This window comes from Rhamphochromis sp. 'chilingali', assembly GCF_963969265.1.
Source record: "Rhamphochromis sp. 'chilingali' genome assembly, chromosome: 1".
Lineage (NCBI taxonomy): Eukaryota > Metazoa > Chordata > Actinopteri > Cichliformes > Cichlidae > Rhamphochromis > Rhamphochromis sp. 'chilingali'.
Window position 1 is genome coordinate 22,194,299 of NC_137929.1, and position 14,066 is coordinate 22,208,364.

General features: G+C 40.6%; 2 protein-coding genes and 1 long non-coding RNA gene across 4 annotated transcripts; 2 read left to right on the forward strand and 1 right to left on the reverse strand.

The window, feature by feature from the left end:
- Positions 1–2,318: 2,318 nt before the first annotated feature.
- LOC308410488 (RNA-binding protein 4.1-like) lies at positions 2,319–7,663 on the forward strand. Its single transcript, XM_080903824.1, has 4 exons — positions 2,319–2,376; positions 5,153–5,580; positions 5,668–6,315; positions 6,607–7,663. Exons 2-3 carry the CDS (start codon positions 5,172–5,174, stop codon positions 6,291–6,293), a joined length of 1,035 nt encoding a protein of 344 aa, XP_080759950.1. The 5' UTR covers positions 2,319–2,376; positions 5,153–5,171; the 3' UTR covers positions 6,294–6,315; positions 6,607–7,663.
- A 265-nt stretch (positions 7,664–7,928) lies between these two features.
- Positions 7,929–8,845, forward strand: LOC308410493. 2 transcript variants are annotated; one of them, XR_013974195.1, is made up of 2 exons: positions 7,929–8,068; positions 8,382–8,845. It is a non-coding gene; the product is annotated as an uncharacterized lncRNA (long non-coding RNA). The 2 variants fall into 2 exon arrangements; XR_013974196.1 differs by having other exon boundaries at positions 7,955–8,028.
- A 3,778-nt stretch (positions 8,846–12,623) lies between these two features.
- LOC308404666 (TRAF-interacting protein with FHA domain-containing protein A-like) lies at positions 12,624–13,792 on the reverse strand. The gene is made up of 2 exons (XM_080894816.1): positions 13,635–13,792; positions 12,624–13,494 (listed from the first exon to the last, which is right to left on the reverse strand). The coding sequence occupies exon 2, from the start codon at positions 13,455–13,457 to the stop codon at positions 12,852–12,854; it is 606 nt and encodes a 201-aa protein (XP_080750942.1). The 5' UTR covers positions 13,458–13,494; positions 13,635–13,792; the 3' UTR covers positions 12,624–12,851.
- Between the last annotated feature and the right edge of the window lie 274 nt (positions 13,793–14,066).

Genomic DNA, 14,066 nt, shown 5'->3' on the forward strand with positions numbered 1-14,066 from the left:
AAGTCACAAGCTTTTAGAGACAGGGTGGTGGAGAAACATCCTTTCATGGTTGTGTTTGCAGAGTTTGACTTTACGTACATACATAAATCTGATGGTGGATACAAAAAGGATTTTTTTGGGGGGAAAATGAAAGACTTTATTCAGCAGGTAAGGATATTAGTATATTATACCCAGAGTTTCGCCAAATTAGTGTCCAGTATAATCCAGGATTTGATAAAGAAAAGAAGTGATTTTATCAAAACTGGGGTGTCACCTGATTAGTTACCCTAAGTAATGATGAGTCAACTCCTTTGCGTTTTTCTGTCTGCGTCTCCCTCTACTGGAAGTTTACTGTTATGTCACATTTGCAGACTAACTGCTAAATAAATGTCTTAAGTTGTAAGTTTTTAAGGGGCATTTTAGCAAAAGTAAAGCAGTGGTTCAATGATGAAAAACAGTCTTAGTTTCACTCATAAGAACATGTCATTCTAATAATCTAATGCTGATGCTAAATAAGTAATGTTTAATAATGCACTGCAACCTCATGTAAAAAGATCTAGCTACATTAGTAATTGCTTTTTGTACACAGATGGCAATTTGAATAATTCTATAATTTTATATACTGTGTTTAAAAAAAAAAAAGCTAAATTACACAAGATCATATGATCTTAATGTTGTTATTATTTAGATTTTAAGATGTTATCAACATGCCCTTCAAATACTTGCTACTGATAAGAGATAATGATGTGAGTTAATGATACTTAGCTAAGGAGAAAAAAAATATTCAGCTTTAAATTTGAAGGAAGTTCCATTGAGTATTATAACACAAGTTTCAGACTGACCCAGTGGTTATTATCTAAGCCGGTTAGTGACACCAAGAATTTCCAATTTCCATAATTTGACGTGCAGCAGTCACATGAACTGTGAAGGTAAAGCAAACACAGGTTCGGTGTTAGAGAAGACATGAAAAACAAGAGCAGCGCCTTATTTTGCGTACTTGTTGTTCTCCTTTGCTGCTCACTTATGTCGGGTTGTGAGACATCGATTCTGCGCAGTTTACGACATTTTTACTCTCATATATTAAACTTTTAACTTAGAAATAAGTTCTATATGGAGAGAGTGAGCAGCACCAAGTTCTTGGGTGTGCACATCACAGAGGATCTCTCCTGGACGTACAACACCACAGCACTGGCCAAGAAATCACAGCAGCGTCTCTTCTTTCTCCGCAAACTAAGAAGAGCAGGAGCTCCAGCCCCCATCATGTACACTTTCTACAGAGGCACCATCGAGAGCATCCTGTCGAGCTGCATCACTGTGTGGTTTGGAGCCTGCAATGCGTCCTGCCATAGATCCCTCCAACGCATAGTGAGAGCTGCAGAGAGGATCATTGGTGTCTCTCTCCCCTCCCTCCAGGACATTTACAGCACCCGTCTCACTAAAAAAGCCCTTTGCATAGCGGCTGATCCCACGCACCCAATGCAAAGCTTCTTCAAGCTGCTGCCGTCAGGGAGGAGACTGCGGAGTCTCCAGGCCAGGACCAGCAGACTGAAGGACAGCTTCATCCATCAGGCTGTCAGGAAGCTAAACTCCCTCCCGATTCTGCCCCCCTCTCCCCTCTTCTCCACCACGGTCTCACTGAACTCTGTCACACACACACACACACTCACTCTCTGACGCACTCACTGGCCTGCTCCAGTCACTTTGTGGAGCATTGGACTGCTTAAGCATTGGACCTCATAAGACTCTGTTGTTACACTATCTCTTACCGTACACTACTAAATCCCCATTTGCACTATTTGCCTATTTTGCACCACTATGCCTTCTTACTTGAATATTGTATATTGTATATTGCATAGCTTTTTTTTGTTATACGTAAAATTGTATTGTATTTATTTAAATTTTTACTTTTTAATTATTTTATTTGCATTTTTCTAATCACTAGGGTTTGAGAGTAACGCAATTTCTATTCTGTGTATGTCCTGTACATGTGGCAGAATTGACAAATAAAGTTGACTTGACTTGACTATAAGTTGTCACTATTCACTCACTGCGTTTACTGTGAGCAATACAACGAGAGGTTAAGGCCGTCTTTTTTTAAGCATTTATTTTTAGGGTATTTTTAGTGTCCGATTTAGATATAGAAAACAGAAACTTGGTTTCGGTTTTCGACAAGCTAAAGGCGCTCGTTACAAAACACTCGTTCGCGCTACGCCCCGTCACTCTAGTGCAGCGGAAGCGCTTTCAGAATAAAACTAAACCCGTCACCCAATGGCAGCCCGGACTTATTGAGAGACACACCTTCCCACCAATCAGATTCTTACGTGCGCTTCTACCGCCAGCAGATATCTACTACTCATCTTTGGAGTTTCGACCTCGCTGTTGCACAGTTCACAATCAGTGAGTATGGTAGTTTTTGGTGTTGTTCTCCTGTCCTTTTCCTAAGGTGTCATCATTTTACTTTTACAGACTCACAATTGCAACGTCAGACATTTTCAGTTGTTAAAGTTATTTTTTATTTTGCTAGCCAGTTCGCATTCGCGTGAGTGTCGGTAACGAATATTAGCTTGCTAACAGCAACCTGGCTAGCAGCTTAACAGCCAGGAAGTGCAAACACGAAACTTACTGAACTTAGGTTTTGCTGAAGTCCCCCGAATTTGACCGCTTTAGGCTAACGCTGGTGGCTAATTTTAAATACGAATGCAATGAAAGCTAAATATGGGCGATGACGATAAATGGAGTCATCGCTTTACTGTGGTGGCCCTCCTCGCTCGACTCCATTACAAGCTTTCTATTTCCTCATAATGACGTTGTACATTCACTATTGGGACTCAGAAAGCTTTCTCTAAGCTCCCTTTTTGTAAAACCACTATGAACCGCGCCTTTATTCTGCCCCACCTCGCTTTTAAACATGTACAGCAACGACCTGTGTGGAGGGTGGGACCAGCAAGGAACCGAAAGTCAGTATGAGCTCGTGCGCTTGTTTAGGACCGCGGTCAAGTGAGCCTCACATGCGAAGTGACAGTCAAGCTAGCCGCACAGTCAGCCGCGCCTACGATGTTGTTGCACTTTTCTTACGGATATTACGGTACAGGTGCCGACAGGCTTAGAAACACAAGTCTTCTTATTCATTTTTCACTATTTCACAACTCATTCCACTTCTAGCTTTGAAATATTAGCTAATCATAAATTATAATTCTTACACTACACATTGAAAATAACAACAACAAAAAGTACAAATTCTGTAACAGTGCAGTGTTGTCAGAGTTATCTACCGGTTGCACCTGTTGCTCCACTCCCACAAGGCTGGTAAGCAAACTGAAGAGGGTTGACACTGACAACACTGTATTGGTTGGGTGTACTGAGGGTGGGCAGAAATCGGAGCACAGGAATCTGGTGAGGAACTTTTTTGAGTGGTCTGCATGAAATCACCTCTTCCATCTGAATGTCAGTAAGACAAAAAAGATGCTGGCTGACTTCTGAAGGAAAAAACTGGGACTATGCCCATCGACGACATGGTTGTGGAGGTCAAAACATTGGACAGCTACAGGTATTATGGGGTTCACCTGAATGACAGACTAGACTGGATGACATAGGTCACTGAAAAAACTGCTCTCCATCATGGACAATCCATTACACTTGCTCCATTTCACCCTTGTGAAGCAGCAGAGCTCCTTCTAACTGATCCAACATTTCAGCCCTGAAGAACACTTCAGGAAATCATTCCCAGTGTTCTCTCTGTAAAAGTGTACACTAACTTTTCAATATGGTATCTGTTTATGTTTAGTTTTCTGTCAAACCGTACAGTTCATTAGGAGGAAGAGTCAGGGTGACCTAGGGTTAGAATCCAGTGAAATATTTGTGTCACCTCATACGGGTTCCCTGTATTATCAGCTAAAAAATGAAATTATTCAAAGTACAGTACAGAAATTTCTCAGAAACCGTACAATTCAGAGAGCTGTGAGGCGGAAGAGGAAGAGTGAGGGTGATCCAGAGTAAGAATCCAGTGAAATATTTGCATCATCTGTAATAGTTTTCCTGTAATAAATGCTAAAAAAAAAAAATACACAATATCAAAAATACCGTTTTGCAATTTTATTAAATTGGGGATAAGATCAAGTTGAATAGAAATGTACAGTATAGTGAGAAAATTGCAAATATTTCAAAACTCTTGATTAGACTCTTGTGTATATAAGCCAGTCGGCACCCGTACCGTAATATGTATAAGAAAAGTGCAACAACATTGTAGGTACGGCTGGTGGTGCAGCTTGCTTGACTGTCTCTTCGCATGTGAGGGCTCACTTGACTGCAGTCAGCAAAAGTCAATAACAGGGTCCCTGCACGACTCATCGTCACTTGATGTGACATCACGTGGACGTGGGGCTTTTTTCTGACAGACACCCTTTTCTTCTATGCCTTGCAAACACAGTTGCTTGGTGTAAATTGGGGGGAAAAAATCATAGTCTGGGTAAAAAATGCAGTCAACAAGGCAGCATTTGAGTTATTCTATTTCTTTCTCTCTATTTGTGTATTTATGAAAGTCTTAATAAACATATATATGAGTTAATCCCTCATACTGGAACACCAAATATTAGTTGCTTTTTTTTTTTTTTTTTTTTTTGGAGCAGGCACTCTGCTTGTTGGTCTTGTCAAGCCAGAATAACTTGTGGTTCCTTGTTTTGTTGCGTATGCAGTGAATCAGGGTGAAGTGTAAGAAAGTTGAAACAAAGCAAACAAACAGGGTTTATTGTCACTGAGGGGCACTGTCTGATGATTTACTGAATGAAGCAGAATTTTCTTTACACACAGAAGGCTGTTGGAAGCTGTCTAGCTTACTGCTGCCTTTTGTCTCCGCCCTCTGCTGTTGTGAGTGGCAGCACTTACAGAACATGTGTATGTCATGTTAGTTTGCTACCTGTTGTAGACGAGCGACACCGTCTTTATTTGCATTGGAAAAGTGACGTACATATATCCTTCTCAAGACTAGTGTTAACACCCTTTAAGGTGTTCTGCCACATTAATCATCAACCCATTTGTTTTGTTACTTCTGATTCCTAAAAAGCAAAAACACCCACCCAAACTCTTCAGTAAACGGTACTGTGTTGGAGATCAGGACAGAGGCTTATTTTATTCTATTGTGGATTCTGATGACACATCCTGTGTTTACCTTTTGTAGGTACTACACTGGAGCAACAATGGTAAAGATCTTTATCGGTAACCTCTCTCAGAACACTGAGAAGGATGAGATTGAAGCTCTGTTTACTCAGTACGGCACAGTAACAGAATGTGCCAAGTACAAAAACTATGCTTTTGTTCACATGGAAGACCGCAAATCTGCCACCAAAGCAATCCGTGAACTGCATCTTCATAAGCTGAATGGCAGACCCATCAACGTAGAGCCAAGCAGAAGCAAGAACCAGGGCCCCGTGAAGCTTCACGTGGCCAATGTGGAGAAGGGCTTTGACAAAGAGCTCCGTGACCTGTTTTTGGAGTATGGCAATGTCACGGAGTGCTCCATCGTCAAAAACTTTGCCTTTGTGCATATGCCTAATTCTGACGAGGCTATGGATGCCTTGCAGGGCCTGGATAATACAGAGTTTCAAGGTAAGCGTAAATGTTTGGGTCTATAAGGGGTTTTTCAGGGGTTCCTTACTTTTTAGATTTGAGGGACAATGTTTTTCTCTCTCGCAGGGAAACGCATACACGTTCAAATATCAAAAAGCAGACCGAGAGGGGAACCAGAGGAGGAGGAGTATCCACCTCCGCCTGTCAGAGGAGGCTATTTTCCTCCTCCCTTTCCAGGGGAGAGACCCGAGCCTCCCTACAGAGGCCGCATGTCCGCTTACCCTCCTCCTCCTCCGCCCCCGCCACCTCCCCCTCCTCCGAGACGAGCAGCGTATCCTGATCGTGGCTATGGCGATCGAGAACCTTATGGGGTGGTCGATTTCTATGAGAAATACAGAGCCCGTCCTTACGCCCCGAACTTCGATGACAGGCGTCCCAGTGCCATCCCCCCTCCACCCCCTCCTCCCTCTGCATTGGTTAGGGAGCGTCTCGGAATGGGCTCTCTTGATCCGTATGAGCGGCGTCCACTGCCCGCTCCTGCAGGTTACATGGCGAGGGATCGAAGCCCTATCAGAAGAGCCCCCCCTCCGCCTGCTCCTGCAGCTGGTAATGGTTACTCCTACGAGCGTTCTCGATTGTCTCCGATGTCAAGGGCGCCAATGTACGCAGTTCCCCGTCCCCGGGAAGCCTACTCGGCGAGAGTGCCGCCGCCGCCGCCACCACCGCCGCCGCCTCGCTATGCAGGCTATTAAGACACCTCGAGTGTAATACAAGGTGAGAACAAAGAGTGGATGCTTCATGAACTCATTAATCACATTGATAACAAGCAGAAATGACACGGAAACAAAAGTTATAATAGACATGAGAGCTGAATCCGTTAATTGAGGTAGAATCACGCTTTAAACCATCAGCCAAAACTCAAAATTTCCTTCAGGTTAATAATAAAGGAATTTAAACGGTGCTGCTAGAATCCTAAAATATTATTGCTTGAACTTCTCAGATCAGTGTTGCGCGAATCCTAAGTAAAACGCGCTCCTTGACATGTGTGGTGTGCTCTTTTTCCAGGTTTAGAATATGACAAGATCGTCGTCGTCTGCTGATGCACGTGGCGCTATACGCACCCCTCCCCCCTCCCATGTCTATGGCGGATTGCGTTGCGTTTGCTGAGACTTACTGGAAGATACTGTATTGCGGACAGCCCCGTATTTAAAAAATATACGATTTCTTTGTCTGCAGTTCTTCTGAGCTGATCATGCCTTTTTCTCCTCCTCTCTTTGTTTTCCTGTTAAAAGCTTTCAAAATGTTTTGCAGAATAGGTGCTTGGACTTCCAGTGTGACCAAAACTGGACACTCTGCTTTTCAATTTTTCTAAGTGGAAAATGTAATCTGGGAAACTGTGACCTATTTCTTCTTTTTAGAACAAGGGATTCATTTAGATACAAATACGTGTAGGCTTTGTAAGCAAAAATTGTTTATTTTAAGATTGTTGGTTGATTACAAAATGCTTATTGATCCAAGTTTTAAAGAAATTTCAGCATAGTAGTTCTTAAATACAACACCTGCTGTTGGAGGTTGTACAGCAATCTTTAAGATTTGCGACACATGTTAGCATGAAGTTTCAGTGTGGTTTTGTTCTTTTTACACTTTGTGTTCTTTTCATGCGACAGTAGACTCCTTAGCCACCATTTATGTATGATTTTTATTTACTTTACAGACTGCTTTTTTTGAAAGCTTTTTAATAAATGAATAAAACAAAAAAAAAAACATTTTAACTGTGAAATTATTCCTCGTTGCGTTGGCCTCTTAGGACGAAAACCAATTCGTCAGATAAGATTTAGCTTTCTTTACTCTTGAAACACTTTCAGTTTCACTCTTCAGTCCTGATATTATCAGCATGACACATGGTAGGTGTTTATTTTTTTTTTAATCCTCAGCTCACTACTAGAAAACCTGCCAGACTGGTTTTCCATGTAAAGTGTGAAAAACTATAATGCTTATTAACCCCCTGCCCCTCTCCCCCCTTTTTGTGACACACCCGAGACTTACCACTGCCTTCTTGAAGTCTTGCCAGGTTAGACTGCAAAAAGAAACCAAAAGTTGATTTAACTTTAAAGCTCAAATCCAGCGCAGTTAATGAAGTACGGAAATGTCCACTCCCAAAAGTCGCAAAAAAATAGGCAACTTAAACTTCCGTTCCACTCTGTGGCTACACAAAGACTTTTTTAAAGCTGTGTACACCGGCTTCTCCGTGTTTTGAAGTCACATTTCGTCAGTCATCTCCCATTGCCTACCTTGGGTTTTTCATCGATGGCCCCATGCTTCTGTCCAAAGTTTATTTATTTGTATCATCCTTCATTTCATACATTTTAGTCATTTTTCTACTATTTCTAAATTAATATATGTAACACATGAAATGCGCGTGTGATATTCTTAGCCTGTGTGCTCTTTATAGGTTGTTAGATTCAGTGCAGGAGATGCCAGCTCATGGTAAGTCCTCAGAAGATGTCCAGCACCCAGATTAAAACAGGTACATGCTGCTTAAACTGTGGTATTGCAATAAATGATCACACTTTGTCTTCTTGGATTCATACTTTTTCTGCTGTTGCAGTTTTGAAAGTAAAAAAACAAACAAACCCTGGCACTTACAATAATGGTAATAACTTTTAAAAAAATGCTGTGGTATTTTGTTTCAAAGCACTTTAATATTAATCTTAAAAGGTGCCATATAAATAACATTTTACTTAATAACATTTTAGCAACACTGTCTCTCTTTGTTAGAATTGATTCATGTAGATTGAAGGCTTGTTATGGAGTCTTTGAATCTGTGTCTTTGTTCACAGACGTGTCTTTCCTCTGGCACTTGCTCCGGGTCTAGAAGTGAATTCAAAGGGGATTACAAGCTGGGAAGGACCTGGTTAGAATGCAGTTTAAGGTAAAGGGACTCTTCTTTGATCAGTTCAATTTGTGAACCTTGTTTAAAGTGTCTGCTCTTACAGGGTATGGATTTTTGTCCCTCACTGAAAGTTTGAATGATTGGTTGATGAGTTGGAGTGAACATCATGGGCGATGGGACGGCTGTGTCGCTACATCTCTGCTTTGATTGGAGGGTAAAAAAAAAAAATGTGGGAAAGAGGGAAATACGACAACTAAGTGGTTTTCCTATTTCCCTCTTTTAAATGTAATTGAAAGTTATTGTATGTTGCAATTGACTACAAGGACCTACTTTTTGTCTTCTTTTTTTTAACTCCCATTTTCTACCTTTTGAATTTTAGCTATTATGAAATAAACAATTTACATTTGAAAATGTTGTGATTTCTTTATTTCTATTTTTAAAAGTTAGCATCATACATCATACAGTACGTTAGGGTTATATGATAGTGAAGTTTTTAATTATCTTTTTTTAAGTTGCATAAATTCAACTGCTCCTAAGCAGCCCATCACATGGTAGCGACTCAATGCATTTACGCATGTAGAACTGGTTAACACAGCCTGCTAGCATGGGTTGTTCTGATCTACTGGGATTTAAAACAAAACCTTTTTCCAGGCAACTATCTCTAGGGTGTAAGACATTAAAAAAACAAAAAAAAAAAAACCCAGTTCTTTGTATTATAAATAAATATTTTTGTTGGTGTCCAGTGTCAGACGAGAATTAAAGTATGCAGAAGAGAATCTCTGAATTCTCAACATGTTGAACTATAAAGCAGATGGGCCACAGTAGCAGAAGACCACACCAGGGGTCATAACAGGAAGCTCGGGCTGCATTTTGCACAGGCTCACCAAAGTATGACGATAAAAGACTGGAAAAATGTTGGCTAGTCTGATAATTCTTAATTTCTGCTGTAACCAAATATTGGTGTAAACATCATGAAAGTGTGGATCCACCCTGCCTCATGTCAAAGGTTCATGCTGCTTCTGATGCTGCGAGCATGTGGAGAATATTTCTTGGCACACTTTGGGCCCTTGAGTACCAAGTGAGAATTGCTTATATGCCACAGCTGCCCAAGTATTGTTGACCATCCATTTATGGTAGTAGCCATCTTCTGATGGCTGCTTGTAGCAGGATAACATTTCATGCCTCAAAGCTCAGATTATCTCAAACTGGTTTCTTGAACGTGACAGTGAGTTTGCTGTGCTCCAGTGGTTGTCAGTCATCAGGTCTCAGTCTATAAGGACACCGTTGGAATGTGGTGGAACCGGATTTTTACAGCATACATTTGCAGCAACTGTGTGATGCTATCGGTATGTCAATATGGACCAAAATGTCTGAATCTATGCCATAAAGAATTATGGTTCTGAAGGCAAAACTCATACTAGTAAGGTATATCTAATAAATTGTCAGATGACTATATATTTATGCCAAATCACAACAGCAGTTGCCTCAAGGAGCTTTATATTGTAAGGTCTACAATAACATGGAGAAAACCCCAACAATCAAACAACCACTTAGTGACGGTGGGAAGGAAAAACTTTCCCTTTAACAGGAAGAAATCTCCAGCAGAACCAGGCTCAGGGACGGGGGCCATCTGAGATGTCTGGCTGGAGATGAGGAGAGGAAGAACTTTATAAAAAAGGAAAGTTTTAAGCCTAATCTTAAAAGTAGAGAGGGTATCTTCCCCTGAATCTAAACTGAGAGTTGGTTTCACAGAAAAGGGATCTTAAACCAGAAGGCTCTTCCTTCAATTTTACTTTTAAATATCCCAGGAACCACAAGAACCCAGCTATGTGACAGCAATGTGTTCTTTCGGGGCGTTATTATGAGATCTTTAAATGTCACATATCATTAATTACAAGTGGTTGATTGATTTGAGCACAAAGCATCTATAAAAGTCAGACTTCAGCATATAAACTGACTTAGACTGATGCTGCTTTGGTTTCAGGCCGAGTGCAAAAGTGTAGTTTTTGAGCTACAAAGTGTTATCTTCACCAGAGGGGTGTGGAACTGCCTGCAGCATTAAAACATACAGTCATCACATACTCCCTCCCCAAAAACCTAAAGCACAATGAGTCAGTGTGATTTTATTTGCACAATTCCACAGCTGTGCTTATTCAGCACTCACTAACATGATGTTATTTGTGAGAAACCAGACAGTTAAAGCAGAGGAGTGTTGAATCCAGGTTTTAAACAGATGTTTCCACTGAGTGAGGGGCAGAATGCATAGATGGATACTATAGTTGCCTAATCAATGAACAGTGAAACTGGAAGTGAGTTCATTGGATCTGCTAAAGAGTGAAGTATCATTTCCTCTAGTCCCTAAGTCACTTTCCCCTAAATCAAACAAATACTTGGAAATCGTGTGCGCTCATCCAAGAAGAATTTTTTTTTTAATACTTAGATTTTGAATTGTTATTTCTTTACTTGTTATTCTTTATCTTCAGTCTTTTGTAGTGGACATCAAGTCTTATTTGATCACAGAATTATATTTTGTCTCATTTTTATGTGGATTTATGGCAAAGTTAAATTTTTAGTTTATTTCACGTGAATTACAACAGATCAATGAAACATATTGGAATACTGAAAACTGGTTAGGTCATGTCACCAGTGGCACTTCCATGATCATAGCTGGTATGACAGAGTGCTGAGTGAAGCATTTTCCTCAAACTGTTGAAGGGGGACAGACATTAGAGCTGGAAGGTGAAAGTTCAGGCCAGGGTTTGAGGAACTTGAAAGGGGCAGAATAACAACACCCAAAGTCCATTATGGAAGCTAAGGCTTTGAAGTTGTGGGATTTGGTTTCTTAGTTGCCATACAGGACACCAGCCAATGAAGGGACTCGTCTTTCCATGACAGCACTGTTTGAGAGAGTTCTCACCTCCCAGAGGACGTTCTTTCAGAGATATCAAGATCGTTACTTTGATGGGCTGCCTAATCTTGAAGAATCTGCCTCGATTCATAGCTACAACCAGAAACCTGTAAATTCAGATCTGAGGTTATCCACATACACAATGTTTTCATGCCTAATGCTATCTTCGTAGTTGAGGACATCCCTCTGGTTTGTGTGCTCTGACCTTTACGTTTCTCTGAAACTTGGATGCATCTTTTCTGTTTGACATAATTAGAGGACCAGCTGTCTTGGTAGTTGTGGGCAGATTTTTTCCTGTTTTCATGTTTCATGGTGAAAAACCATTTTCACCATTTCTGAATAATTTGAACTCACTTGATAAAGACAGGAGAGATACAGTTAAATGTACTTTTAGAACAGTAATTAAATAAATCAACAGGGGGAAGAAGAAATCTATTCATTCTGCTCAACTGATTTCTCCTGACAGTATATAGGACTCGTATAGATTGCATAAATGATGTTTTAAGTAGTGGTCTCACACAATTACGTCCTCCACAGAGCACAAAAATACATTGCTAGATATCATTTAGAGTATGTGAAACTCGTACAACTACCGCCTGCATGGCAGCGACAGTGACCACATTCCAGACTAGGAATGCCTTTTTTCAACTCTATAAATGTGTGTTGTAGTGGCGGCACTCCGTCTCTATTTCACTCTTCTGTTCCACCTTTAGGAGTCAGTCCGGCAACATGCATTTGAAACGCGAGCTAGTCCAAGTACTTTTCTTGCAAAAAATATGTTTATTGAAACTTTTAATTTACATGGCAAGACTCGTTCAAAAACTGTGTTGCCTCCAGCTTATCCGACTCCCCAACTACGTAATTACAGTGTGCCGGAAGCCCAAAATACTAAAAAGCGCATTAGAATGTTGCACTTCTATATTCTATACATTTAACAAACAGTATTTTAAAATCAACTAGAATTATATTCTTAACATCAAACATGTATATTTCTCCTCTAATCATTTTACCAGTACCAATAAAATTAACCTTTAATTGGCTCTTACATGTGTTGTTTCTAGAATAGTGCTGTGTTTTCCCCTAAGCTGCCATGGTTGTGTGGAGATCTCATATTTCTACAGGCTTGAAAGGTTACCGCTTCATCTCAATGATTTCTAGAAAAACCTGTTTCTGTCTTCAATGCAAAGCCACACTTTTTTCATTCTTTGATTAATGATTGCCTTAGAGTAAAGGGTTCCACCAAAAAACAAAAACAAAATAATCAACATGCAGACAACTGTATTCCAGATAAACTGTTTATTTCTCAGTCATAACTTTCAAACTTTGCACTTTAACAGTATTTGCAAAATTAACAATGCAGCTTATGTAGACAGGATACGAAAAGGGTGCAAAATATTGATTTCACATATACAAAGAGGGATTTCTTGTCTAATGTAATAAATGCACTGAGCATTAAGTCGAGTAAATAACAACAAAAAAAGTCACACGTGAATAAGCAGTAATGGTTGGTTATGAATAACAAGGGAGAGTCTCATCACTCTCCTGGGGGCCAAAGGAGCTATCTTTGGGTGACAAACTAATCCTACTATCTGAGCATGTCTCCATGACTGGAGGAAGAGACATGGATGTCTGCTCGTTCCAGAGAGACGTGGATGTCTCTCTGGAAGGAGGTACTGCCAGCACCTCAAACTCTACCTCAAAGTTGGCCATGGCCTCACCAGACTCGCGGATGATCAGGATCTCATACTCTCCGAACCGGATCAGAGCTTTGTCTGGCAGATCCATTCTCTCCAGGTATCCCAGCGCTGAGGTGTTCACAGACAGTTTCCCCCTCTGGCTCAGATTCTGGATGATAAACAGCATCTCTGAGCTCTGGGGAATGTGGTAGGCGTAGAGCGCCAGCTGCTTACGGGACACCCGGGGATCAAGCAGGATGTAGGCACAGGCCTGGTCGTCACGGCCCAGCCTGAGAGGGTCATCGGCAGCATGTCTTCTTCTGGTCCCCAGAGGAAGCCGATCATAAAAGTCGTTACAGCTCTGCTGAGGATGGTAAAGCTTGATTTGGAGGCAAGTCAGGAGGTCCTCCTCCGTCTCCATCGTCATAGACACATTCATTGTGAAACAATAACTCCAGATGAAAAAAAGAAGACAGCTGATAGTTAAAGAAAGGACAAAAAATAAAAACCAAACAACAAAATTAGTCATACAGTGAAAATAGACCATCTTATCTGTAAAGCAGGGTTAAATCGTATTGCATATAATCAACAAACATTGTTTTTTTAGATGCCTTACCTGAATGTGAAACTTTCTTAATTAAAGAACGAGGTTTTTATTCCATTCACGGGACAGAAAGAAACTGAGTTAGAAGAATCTAACGGTGCTGCTACTGCTGCGAAAACAGGAAGACTGATTGCTGCGCTTTGCAAGCTGTTGCCTTTTATTCAGCCAGTTTTCCTGTTGGTCCAACAGTGTTGCTTTCAAGTGCAAATCCGGAAATTTTACTCTCAGGTTGAATTAAATTTTGTGAATGCAACATAAAAGAAAGAAAAATACAAATTTTCATTCAAAAGCTGAAAAACATAGCATCCAAGAATTAGACACTACAATACACAGTACAGTTATTAAAGTAAAAGTATGTCCACTGTTAAATCAGGAGACTGGACAGTAATGGCGTTACGCAGATCTGAAATATTTATGTATGTTTGATTGCGAAGTCAATGCAAA

Coding starts and splice junctions, on each gene's coding strand:
- LOC308410488 (XM_080903824.1), top strand. CDS start 5,172: ATGGTAAAGATCTTTATCGGTAACCTCTCTCAGAACACTGAGAAGGAT. Junction 5,581..5,667: donor GGATAATACAGAGTTTCAAG/GTAAGCGTAAAT, acceptor TCTCTCTCGCAG/GGAAACGCATACACGTTCAA.
- LOC308404666 (XM_080894816.1), bottom strand. CDS start 13,457: ATGAATGTGTCTATGACGATGGAGACGGAGGAGGACCTCCTGACTTGC.